The sequence below is a fragment of the Suillus fuscotomentosus genome (assembly GCF_016647785.1).
Source record: "Suillus fuscotomentosus strain FC203 chromosome Unknown F5891scaffold_7, whole genome shotgun sequence".
NCBI lineage: Eukaryota > Fungi > Basidiomycota > Agaricomycetes > Boletales > Suillaceae > Suillus > Suillus fuscotomentosus.
This window is the reverse complement of record NW_024539519.1, coordinates 554,413-566,928: the sequence shown is the minus strand read 5'-3', so window position 1 is coordinate 566,928 and position 12,516 is coordinate 554,413. Positions and strand designations below refer to the sequence as shown.

The window sequence follows — 12,516 nt, the reverse complement described above, 5'->3', positions numbered from 1 at the left end:
CCCCTGCTTGTCTTGCATCCGCTGCTCCACCAAGAAGATCAAATGCAACCCTGCATCTCTGGGATCCCCGCCCAAACGGACCCGAGGGAAGTCTACCACCGGCCGGACGCGTTCCAAGACACCTGCCCCTGCTCCATCCAATGCTCCATCTCCCTCCCGGTCAAGGGCCCGAACTCGTAGTCAATCTCGTGGCCCTTCCCGAACTCCGGCCATCCCTGCTGCAACCACACCCCAGGTGCAGTCACGTGGTCGCAGCAAGACCATCACTACCAAGAAGACACCTGCACCTGCACCTGCACCTGCACCTGTTCCTGCACCTGTCCCTGCACCTGTCCCTGCACCTGCACCAGCTGGTAAGTCACCCATACTTTTGATGACCGGCTGACCTAATTTTTTACTTAGCAGTCAGGTCTTCCAGCGTCGCAGTGCCTCGTGCAGCACTCGATGTTCCCATGCCGGATCTCCATTCCATGGCAATTGCGATTCGGGATGGTGCAGCTCGCATCGCTATTCTTGAGGCTCGGGTGCAGGAGCAGGACGCTAAGATTGATACCCTGCAACGCCTCCATGAGAGCCTCCGGCGCACAGTGGTCGACCGGCACCCTTCATTTTCACTTCCGGACACACCGGCCGATGGAATAATGTTGCTTGGTCAAGGAGGTCCCCCCCCGTCCATGTCACCCCTCCCCTCCGCACTTTCCAACCTCATTGATTTGGACTTTTCAGTCATGCAACCTACACCCTTGACGCCTGAGCATGAATCTGCTGTGGTAGGTCCCATGGTTGAGCCCACCCAAGTTCAGCCTGAGGGTCCACAATCCTCCGGCGAAATTGATCTCCCTGATGAACCAGGCAACCTCCTGCCAGAATCGCCCGGCGATATTGTGGTCCCTAATGAACCAGGTAACCTCCTGCCAGAATATGATTCTTCTGATGAGGAGATGGATGTTGAGGGAAAGGTTGATCTTCCTGGTGAGGAGGTTGACATGGCTACATAATTGCTCAGTGATAGATGTACATAAACGTTTTTCCATGCATGTTACCTATGCCACAATTGAATCATTCAATGATCACTCCCGATATCCAGAACTCGAAACTGCAGATTGAGGTAGATATCACCCAAAACCCGAACACCCGAATGTCAAATTATTAGTGCCGAACCCCGAGTCCCGGGTGCCGGGTACCGAGTCCCGACACCTGGAACTCAGGATTTGACATTTTAGACGAACGACATCTTCCAGACATGTTTAAATCAATCTATGTATATCTGTAAACATTTTACTAACCCCCAAACCCCAAACCGAGATGTACCAACCCCCGAACCCCGAAACCCGAGAGTGCCGGGTCTCGGGTCTCGGGTGTCCGGAACTCGGAACTTGGGAGAATTTGGGGAGATCAATACAATTTAATTTACAATCGAGTTGATTGACAACACATTGACTTACCCATGTTTTGCAATATATTTTTGTTTAGACATACCGAGTTCCGAGTTCCGGACACCGGAGACCTGAGACCCGAGACTGCCGGGTCTCGGGTGTCCGGAACTCGGAACTGGGGAAAATTTGGGGAGATCAATACAATTTGATTCACAATCAAGTTGATTGACAACACATTGAATTAACTATGTTTGCAATATATTTTTGTTTAGACATACCGAGTTCCGAGTTCCGGACACCGGAGACCCGAGACCCGAGACTGCCGGGTCTCGGGTGTCCGGAACTCGGAACTGGGGAAAATTTGGGGAGATCAATACAATTTGATTCACAATCAAGTTGATTGACAACACATTGAATTAACTATGTTTGCAATATATATTTTTTTAGACATACCGAATTCCGAGTTCCGGACACCCGAGACCCGGCAGTCTCGGGTCTCGGGTCTCCGGTGTCCGGAACTCGGAACTCGGTATGTCTAAACAAAAATATATTGCAAACATAGTTAATTCAATGTGTTGTCAATCAACTTGATTGTGAATCAAATTGTATTGATCTCCCCAAATTTTCCCCAGTTCCGAGTTCCGGACACCCGAGACCCGGCAGTCTCGGGTCTCAGGTCTCCGGTGTCCGGAACTCGGAACTCGGTATGTCTAAACAAAAATATATTGCAAAACATGGGTAAGTCAATGTGTTGTCAATCAACTCGATTGTAAATTAAATTGTATTGATCTCCCCAAATTCTCCCAAGTTCCGAGTTCCGGACACCCGAGACCCGAGACCCGGCACTCTCGGGTTTCGGGGTTCGGGGGTTGGTACATCTCGGTTTGGGGTTTGGCACTGAAAATTTGACATATATATTTTTGTGAGTGTTGTGCTTCTGGTGTCCATGCTTAGAAATAGGATTTGTTGCACACCAGGGTTCAGGTGTGGGGTTTTTCCACTTCAGTCCTGGATTATTGGTCAATGCCACACATGATAGATTCATGTTTTTGTGCTTAGGGGTTTAGATTTGGTGGTTGATGGTAGGTATATGCACTGATAGTGTACATGTATCCTATGTGTTTGATTCGCTGGTGGCTACATCAGCTGTATGTCTTGATGGAACATATCTAGGCTCACCCATATATGTAATACACCCCCGTCGGCCCGCCCGTCTATGTATTATCCCCCACGTCGGCCGACCCGTCTATGTGATACATCCTATGTTGGCCCACCGGTCTATATAATACATCCTACATCGGCCCACCGGTCTATATAATTATACCCCACCTCGGCCCACCTGTCTATGTAATAAATATTTTATAGCACCCTCGGCCCACCGGTCTATTTGATATCTCTTTCGTCGGCCCACCCGTATATGTAATACATTCCACGTCGGCCCACCTGTATATGTAATACACCCTACGTCAGCCCACCCATCTATGTAATATTCCCCTACCTCGGCCCACCCATATATATAATACACCCACGTCGGCCCGCCCATCTATATAACAATATTTGCCTTACATCTCTCTTCAGCCCAGCTGTCTATAATATCCTACTCTACATATTACCCAGATGGGCCCACCCATCTCCATGAATGATCATATTCCCCCGGCCCATCCGTCAACATTAAGGATATATATATCATTGGCATACATGGGCCCACCCGTCTCCATCGGAAATAATATGAGTCCCGGCCCATCCGTCATCATCGAGAATATACACAACATGGGCCCATGATCAGCTGGCCCGTCTCATACGGGATATTATGGAGGTCGGGTGGCCCGTATAATACGGAATTTGTCACTGAAGGGGCTCAAAAAGACCGCAGATTCAGCATCAGAAGAAGACTTGCAAAATACTGTTACTTGGGAACATTGTATCACAGAATCTACCAGTGATCATATGGAGTCCATGAACTGCCTGTCAAAATCCAGCGACTCAATAGGTTCTGTCGAAATCAACAATGCACTTCTCAATTCACACACAGAATCATCTCCTTCAGTCGCACTTTCAATCACAGACCAACACTTTCTGCCAGTTCAATCTGTCATCTTACCACCCACCCATTTGAACAAGGAACAAGCCTTAGCATTTATGATTGTGTCATGCCATGTGGTTGATCTCCTGTGAGGCCAAAATCCTCCTCAACTGTTCATGGTGATACATGGACAAGGTGGGACAGGAAAAACTTGTCTATTACATGCTATCACTGCCTTGTTCCAAAATTTGGGATGTTCCCAGCAGCTGGCAAAGATAGCTTTGACTGGCATTGCAGCGTTGCAAATCAGAGGAAAAACACTGCATTCCTGGGCGACCATTCCAGCCAAAAAAGGTCTTCCCTGTTCAGACAACTGGATCTTTCACCCAATGAAAGAAACTGCAAAACATTGCAGCGCTAATATGCAAGGAAAATGGCTCCTGACTGCAGATGAAATGAGTTTGTTAACGACAGAAGTCTTATGGCTTCTATCCCAAGTATTAACCGCTTTTCGTGCAGGAGAAGGTATAACATTTATTGCTTAACTTTGGTTGATGCTTATCAAGATTGATTAATGAAGGGATACCACAACAAGTGATTGACAGTCCCCTCGCTGGACTAAGTGCGATTTTACTGGGCGATTTTCACCAGTTTCCACCTATAGGAGGTCGCAATAGCGCATTATACTCACAACATCCTCACTCTTCAAAATCACAACTCGGAAGAAATCTCTTCCTCCAGTTCAATACCATTGTTGAGTTACAACAACAAATTCGGGTGACAGACACTGTCTGGGATGGCATTCTTCAGCATGCAAGAATTGGTGCTTGCACAAATGAAGACTTGCACGAAATTCAACGACTGGTTTTGACAAATGATGACTGTAACATTCCCAACTTCTCTGTAGCACCTTGGAATGATGCAGTTCTGATCACACCTCGAAACAGTGTACGATCTTGATGGAACGCACATGCAACAGAAAAACATAGCTTGTTGTCTGGAGAGATGATGTATATTTGTCCAGTGGAGGACTTGGCACACGAAGCTCCTCTATCACCGTCACAATGGTTGCTTGTGGCAAATTTATCACTAAAAGAGACAGAAGACTTGCCCACCGTGATCCGCTGTAGAAACAACTATTCAGATGGTGATATTCTGAACTATGTGTTGGGTCTGCTTGCCTAAGCTGCTATGCTTGTAGTGACAAGTGTGTTCGACCCTAAAGGGGAAGCAAGTGCAGCAGAGATCTAGGGGTTGGTGCAAAGGGTGCCGTTCGTTGGCCGATGTGAAGCATGGGAAAGCACATGAGGCGCGAGCGCGAGAATGAAGCGCTTAGGGGCAGCCAATGTGCGGGAAGGTAGTGCTTGAGTGGCGCAAAGCACAGGAAAAGCGCGAGGTGGGTTTACAAGAAGAGGTTCATAATAGATGTTAAGGATATTCTTATTGCCAATAGATACTGACTATGGCATGTGACAGATGAGCTTTACACTGATAGTGAGGTGCAGGGAGCTTCTATATGATTTGATCATGTAAAATATGAACTACAGGCGCTTATATATGTCTAAAAATGCACCCCTGAAGCAGAGCCAAAGCAAGTAGGTAAGGTATGTAATAAGGATCCATGACATGAGAATTGAGCAATCATTAAAATATAATATGGTCTGATATGGAGAAAATGATATGAACACATACCAGTGAGGTTGGTTTGGACAATGGATGGATGTGCAACATAGGGTGCTTCAAGCATGGGAAAGCGCGCGAGAATGCAGCGCTTGGGGCGGCTGATGCGCAGGAAGGTAGCACACAATTGGCGCTTGGCACGGGAGAGTTTCGCTTCACATAGGGAATGATTGGAAAGATATTGGCACAAGTTTGTGCATCAAACTGTACTTTGAGACAGGTCGCATATATAGCCTCTGCAAGGCCACAGAGATATCAGTCTCTACACTGCATTGTAAAGGGAATGTGTGTCATGGTAACACGCAACATCGCAACCACAGCCAACCTATCCAACGGATCAAGAGGACAAATTGCCGACATAGTTTTAGATCTAAGAGAACCTGTGATAGCAGCAGAAGCAGTCAAAGAAAAGAAAGCCTACTTACTCTATCCACCAGCAATCATCATTCTCGAACTCAACTTCTGTGAATTGCCCCAGTTTCCCAGTCTGCCACCGCATCATATTCCACTATTGCCTATGGATTGCAAGTTCACCATTGGTACCACACCGTCAACGAGAATCACATGGCGACAATTATCTCTAACTGCTGCTTATGCATTCACAGACTATAAAGCTCAAGGTCAAACTATAGATCACATACTCATAGACATCAGCAAAACAACTTGTTTTGCACTGTCTCCTTTCAATGCATACATTGCACTTTCAAGAGGGCATGGTCACAATTCGATCAGGTTACTGAGAGATTTTGATGATGACTTATTCATCTGTCATCCATCAGAAGATCTGCGAATAGAAGATGAGAGAATGGGTCTACTTGTCAAAGAGACTGAGAAGAAATTCAAAGATTGTGATTGAGTAAAAAGGCACAATATCCAGCGGCACACTGGGGAGAGTTGAACAACGTTCACATGTACTGAAAAGAAGTTTAAGGAAGGTTATTATGATATTGAATTGTAAAAATGTGGCCAATATGGTGGCCAAAGTCCCACATCGTAAAATGACTTCTCGCACACAATCAGGACACAAGGCCAAAGGTATGAGCAGTGGTCCAAATGAGGGAGGGTGCGGGTGTTGGTACAGCAGCTCTACCGACATCAGAAGGCAAATTTCATAATGTGATGCCCCTAAACATTGTATCTATCAAACCACCATGCAGCCCAGCATATTTGAACTGTTAAACACTTCAGACAATCAGTGTGCTTTCATTTTCAGTGAGTCTGACAGAGATGGACTTGCTGATAACAGAACTGACATATGGAGGGATAGTAGAACATCAATTACATGGGGGTAATCATGTGTACATCGAATCTAATGACAGGATGCACACTATCTTCGTGGCCAGCGGCGATAGCATGGTATACACAGAGTTGCCTTCCATCATAGCAACCAAAGCTTTGTATGACAATCCCACTGAGTTCAACTGTACGAGCTAAAATCTGCAACGATAATGTTAATCACTTAAACATTGACAGGTATTGTGAACCTGATTGCGAATGATCCTGCAATATCCATTGTATATGCTGAGACGCTTGATTTGGCACGAGACTTAGTAAACCGGGCATTTAATTGGGAAGATGAAGGCACTTGAAACGATTATTGGCTTGGGAATTTGTATCTGGAAGTACTGCATTTGAAGGTAGTTGGGGACAAGAAAACTCGACAGAAGCTTTGGGTTCATGTTTCTCAAAAATAATGGAAGCTCAACATCTAAGGAACCACAAGTCGCCAAGGCCATCATCTGCAGGCGGGACGCTCAAGTAGCACACAAAGACATCAAGAAATGAGGAAAAAGACAAGGAAATGTGAGAATCGTAATAGCAACTTATGTAAGATTTTCAAAAAAACTGGCTCCACAAGGTATCCGGTGGCAATGCCAACCCCTAGTATTTGTATTTGTATCGTGCTTCATTGGTGCCTTAGTCTTCATTCGCACCCTGTATTGTATCTGTACTTGTGTCGACCAATTTTATGCATTGTGGTGTGCTCATATTGACAAAGTTCTATCATTTTCGATGATTGCACTGCATGATGTTCACGTCAGGTGACTGACAGATTATGTGCCATCACGTCTCAGAGGTCCCTTCTGGCTGCTAGACAATTGAATATACCAACTCACACCATCAGTCAAATTTCAAGCTCAGGCACCGACAATAAAAAGCTAGCAACACGGTGCATTTGTACCATGGATCAAAGCATATGGAAAGTCAACAAAAGGACAATCAAAGGGCAATATGCAAGTGATTAATCGCAATTTGTATCATTCACTAAATCGTAGCAGACCACTGACAGCTCGCTCCCTACAAATTGAAGTGCTTCTTCAGCAGAAGAGTGATTGATGACAGTCGTTCACTAATAGCAGGAGGACATGAAATGCCAGTGCTGGTCAGGGTGATAAACACTGGGAGCTAGAGGGAAGAGCAGACGGGAGCCTCAGCCAACAGTGGTTCCCTCTTCCATCCTGCCGCCTGCTACCATGTCTCGACTAACCACTTCCAATGGTTGATCGAGGCATAGTAGTAGCAGGTCATCAGCAAGTTATCAGCAGGACCGGGAGCACAAATAGGACAACAACCTTGGGTATCAGATCGCAATGCCCGCAGGCCACTAATTTCACTTCCATTATTTCTGCAGTTGTGTTCCCCTTGGTCGACGGACTCCAAGTCGGAGGGCGCATAGTCTTTTGATCTCTGATAGCACTACGACACAGCAATCCCTAAAAAATCACGCTCTCCCCAAGTGAGATTGGAGATAGAGACGCCACTACTTGCATACTTTCCTAGGTTTTAAGCTCCCAATGTTGCTGCTTCAAAAGGACCACATCCGCTTGTTTCATTGACAGTCTATATAATATTCTAATATATATAAGCATGGAGTGTTTGATCCCGCGGAACCAATTCGCGTCTACCCCACGTACATGCTCCAGCTGAGCGCCACCTGCTTTCCAATTGTTCGATCTCTGTGTCTCCTATGGTCTCCTTTTGAATCCCAGCCTGCACTGATCTCTCTCCTAACAGATCTTGCTGTCTCTGTTTTCATTTTTGGTGGGACAAGCGCACCACCTGAAGATATTTCATCAATGCTCGCGTGATCACCACTGCGGCAGATAGAACTCTGCACAACTATACACCACACTGTCGAGAGTGCGATGCCGCCATGGCATTCGGGCGCTGTTTCCAACAGAGACTGAGGTGGAAAGGATGACGGTGAGCGTAGTTGTAGTACAAGCATCTATTACTGTAATTGACGATAGGAAACGTCCGAAGGTGATCGGAGTGCTTGTAGAGTATAAGTACTGCATGGTACATGCAATCCATTGAAACCATTCTCTCTCCAATCTTCAATCTCTCTGCAAGTTTTCGCAATGACGTTAACGAACAATCTGTCCACATCCCATTGCAGATCGCTCGCCCGGTGGCCTGTATCCTGGAGACAATGAGCAGTTGGCTTGTAATCTACGTGACGATTGACCATTCATCTCGGATAGCCATTCAGAGCATTTCTGGTCGTGCAATGTTATGATACGGTCTACATGAGATGCATCCGATTGCAATGTCATTGCGCAACTTGATTCTCTTGAGAAAAAGGTGGACATCATGACACTGTATCACCGGAATGAGATAAACGACGCTATCAAACCGCCGAGTTACAGTTCCCTCCCCACCACCTCTTAATCCTCTCCGGTCCCCACTCCTGATACTCTTCTGCTGTCACACCCACTTGATGGAACTCATCCGTGTTGGCAAAGGATGCCATACCCTTCCAAGCATCAAGCGATGGATCTGCTGCACGCACGATATCACCCAAATGCATCTCAGGCGGCAAAATCGGACGAAGCGTCCCATAAAGTCTTTCTTGAAGACCAGGAAACTGCGATGGACCGCCGGTAATGAATACATTCTGTGTTTTGCATGAGTTGGAGCTGGAAGGTCTGAGAAACACAAAATAGACCTTCACAAGCCTGGCTTTCTCAGCTTTCTGTGAATCTTGCCAGGATGCTTTGAAGAACTTCACCGAGGCCAGCGGAGTCAACGCCAGCCATTCCCGGTGAAAAGTATGTTTCGCACACGCGCCATCGTTCCGTGTTCAGATGTATCCGTGCGCTTCCTATTATTGGTTCCTGTAAGCATTCATTCGTTGAAAAGAGAGTCGATACAACCCTCGATGTCTCCCTCTTCATACAGTGGTCTGAAGGCAGATATAAGTGCCGATCGCTGAGATGTTATGGATGCATGCGTATGTTGGGCCGTGAATGTCGGGTCATACATGAGGAGCTTGCTCTCGATGATCCGAAGTTGGTTAAATTCCTCCTCCTCATCTGATGATACAGCCGCAGCATTCTGTTGTATGATGTCAGATTGAATGATTCGCTTAGGAGGCAAGTACGACGAACGAGTTTGCGATAAATCTGCCAGTCCTCGTCATCCGCTCCGAACATGTCCTCTGAATCGCAAGTGTTGAGAACATAAAATTAATTAGAAGGATTACGAAACTTGCCTGCACCTGCTTTCCTTTTCTTCTTCGAAACGCGTTCATCAGCTGCCAAAGAAGCAATATTCTTCATCCTAGCTTGCGCGGCTGCACTTTTCCGATCAGACAATGCAGCCTTCCGACGTCCCCGCTCTTTGATCTTGCTCATGATAGTCTATTGCTCCGAAAGGTCAGCAAGAGCATCCTAAGCGAGCAGATGGCAAGTACCACACCTCTTGCTCGCGGCGCAGTCGACCTGCCCAATCATCAAAGTTATTCTCCCGCTCTCCCTCCTCTCGTCTCTCTTCAGCTTCCTTCTCCTCTCGTTCTTTCTCTTCTCTCGTCTCGCACGCGCTCTTGCATCAAAACCGGCTTTCATAAGTTTCTGCTTCTTCTTTTCTTTTATCCCTTCTTCATCGAGCTGTGGAACGGGAAACTCAACCATGCATCACTTTGGATTAACATGAGACTTACGTCCGCATCCGGAACATCGATGAGAGGGAACGAAGGTTCCTCCTACAGCCACGAGTCAAAAGGGAGTAAGTAGCAATAATGCACGATGCTCACAATGACATCGTCTTGCCCATCAAGGTCCTTCTTGCGCGAGCGTTTAACGTCGACCTCGAGTTTCCTGATGGTTTCATCGAGGGCAGCATCATCATCAAAACCCTCGACTTGAAGAACATGCTGTAGGGAAATTAAGCAACATGCCTGGCGAGGTACTACGTTCGTCAGTACCATCCACTCGCGCTTGTTTTCGCTCTTGCCTTCCTTCAAACTCGTGAGGTACTGTAGATCAGTCTCCTTCTTCGCCAACTGAAAAATTATTAGCTTGATCAAACCCTTATTTTTTGTCGCGAGAACAGGGGACACACCTTCTCCATCCGGCTCTTTGCAGCCAACTCTTGGAGTTTCTTTCCTTGTTCTTTTCGTTTCTCTGCTATCCTCGTGAGTTCCTCTTCGGTCTTTTCTTCAACGACAGGGATTGTAAATGGGAACTGGATGATGCGCTCTGCGGCGCGCATGTTTGCGGGGATTTTGAGAGAACGGAGGACAGCAGGGTAATCAGTAGCGAAGGAGCAGAAATTGTGCAACATCCACTGCAGGATGTCAATAACCAAGGAGTTATTTAGCTAGCGTATGAACGTACGCTTGCTTGTACAGACGTCACACGCAGTCGGGAAGCTAGAGTATTTCAGCTGGATGAGCTTCAGGAGATACTCCGTTGATTGCTGTGTACCCCACGGTATTCTGCCAAGTACGATCAACACACGGTTCCCTCAGCTCAAGGAATACGGACCGTTTTGCATGACTGAGCACGCCTTTCCCATTGAGAATGGGGATAATAGATGTGGATGCCGTGTTGAATGAAACGACAAGGCCGTCAGCACTGAATATGCTGCCGGATATGGGCTTGTTATTATGATAAAACGACATCACAGAGTCGACGCAGTAAGTGAGTGAAGGGACCGAATATTGCTCAAACATGAGCTCGGAGGTCACTATGCATTTGGTTCGGTGAGGTGGTCAACACGAGGAGCTTAAGGACGTACATGCTCTTGAATGCAGGGGCGAGCAGAGTCTTTCTGTCATGAGCACCGGGTGGTCGATGCCCTCAGCGTCGATTCCCAACCTCACAAATGCGTAGTCCAACGCGTGTTCCTAACTCACCTACCCTCAGCGCCACCCACACAGATCAGCAATGTAGGAAACCCACCATTGCATCGAAATTCAACAACACATCACCTTCCCAAGGTGTCTTGCCCTGGCTTTTGGCACCACTCTCCGTATCAATTGCGTCACCAAACAGTAACAACGATTGGTTGAACTTGCGCTCCTTGTACTTGGCGATGACATTGGGAGAAGATTGGGGAGAGGCAGACGTGCTGAAGCCAAAACGGAGGTTTGAGGAGCCGTTGTCTATGATGAGAGGGACAGACTGAGACCGAAAACGATCATATGAGTTGGGAGGTGTAATGCTTGGGAGACTGGGTGTCGGGACATAGAATATGTTACTCGTTTCAGCTTCATCCATCGAAGGTAAGGTGCGATTCACGGTTGATACCAATTACACAGCAGATGAGGCTCAAAAGCGTAAATTGAGTAGTTACTAAACAACCAAGTTACAAAGTACCGCGCCAAGTTGGCGCTGGCGCGTTCAGGGCTTGGTCAGGACCATCATCACTGGAATTGCAAATTCGCTTACAACGTTCGCCTCTGCGCTCAACGAGGTTCAAGTCGAAGTCATCAGGCAAGAGTCCACCCATCCTTGAGCTTGAGCCATTTTCATAACTGGTTTGGCCTCAAGTCACAGTCTAAACTATGGTCCTTTAATTTCATGTTCGTACGTCGTCTCTGGAGATAATCATCGCTCAACGGTAATGAGCCAACTAGAGTTGTCTCGTTCCACCCTACGGTCTGGGTGGCAATTTAGGATCTATCATTTGTCAACGAGTCCCTGGGGTTTCCCAGATGTAATTTTTTGACGTGGCTCTTCGCAATACACTCCGTGTCGATTTCTTCACCAAATGACAAAAGCAACTGGTTTGACAAGCACTCATTATACTTTGCGATGACATTGGGAGAAGAGCAGGGGGACAGAGGTGCTGCCAGCCCGCAGGTTTGAGGAGCCATGGTGAGGGACCCTCTGTGACCGAAATGGACTGTAGTAGTCGGCGGGTGTGATGCGCGGTGATAGAGTCACTCGTTTTAGCTTCAGCATGAATGTTATCATCACCATTCCAAGCTGTATTCCGAAGATGATTGATCAAGATGCTCGAAAACGTAGTAAGACTGAACAACCACTTGGTACGGTTGGCACCAGTCTTGGACCAAGCGGCGCAAATTGTTCAGTTTAGAACCCAACTGTCTGATTCATAGTCGAGCTCCACTGTGACTGCGTGTAAGAACCCTGTTTGGTCAATATTTGAATAATAATCACAAGACTGATGTACTAAGAATCAACTACT

General features: G+C 46.8%; 2 protein-coding genes across 2 annotated transcripts; one reads left to right on the top strand and one right to left on the bottom strand.

Moving 5' to 3' along the window:
* Positions 1-3,557: 3,557 nt before the first annotated feature.
* Positions 3,558-3,944, top strand: F5891DRAFT_944127 (uncharacterized protein; the record flags this gene model as incomplete). Its single annotated transcript, XM_041374527.1, has 1 exon — positions 3,558-3,944. A coding segment is annotated over one exon (387 nt), but the record flags the coding sequence as incomplete, so codon positions are not given.
* Positions 3,945-8,464: 4,520 nt separating this feature from the next.
* On the bottom strand, positions 8,465-11,711 carry F5891DRAFT_1008934 (uncharacterized protein). Its single transcript, XM_041360561.1, has 15 exons — positions 11,265-11,711; positions 11,101-11,209; positions 10,848-11,049; positions 10,714-10,798; positions 10,423-10,647; positions 10,286-10,363; positions 10,115-10,234; positions 10,022-10,063; positions 9,899-9,968; positions 9,781-9,875; positions 9,575-9,722; positions 9,471-9,520; positions 9,237-9,417; positions 9,087-9,184; positions 8,465-8,977 (listed from the first exon to the last, which is right to left on the bottom strand). Exons 1-15 carry the CDS (start codon positions 11,580-11,582, stop codon positions 8,711-8,713), a joined length of 2,088 nt encoding a protein of 695 aa, XP_041230926.1. The 5' UTR covers positions 11,583-11,711; the 3' UTR covers positions 8,465-8,710.
* Positions 11,712-12,516: the final 805 nt, after the last annotated feature.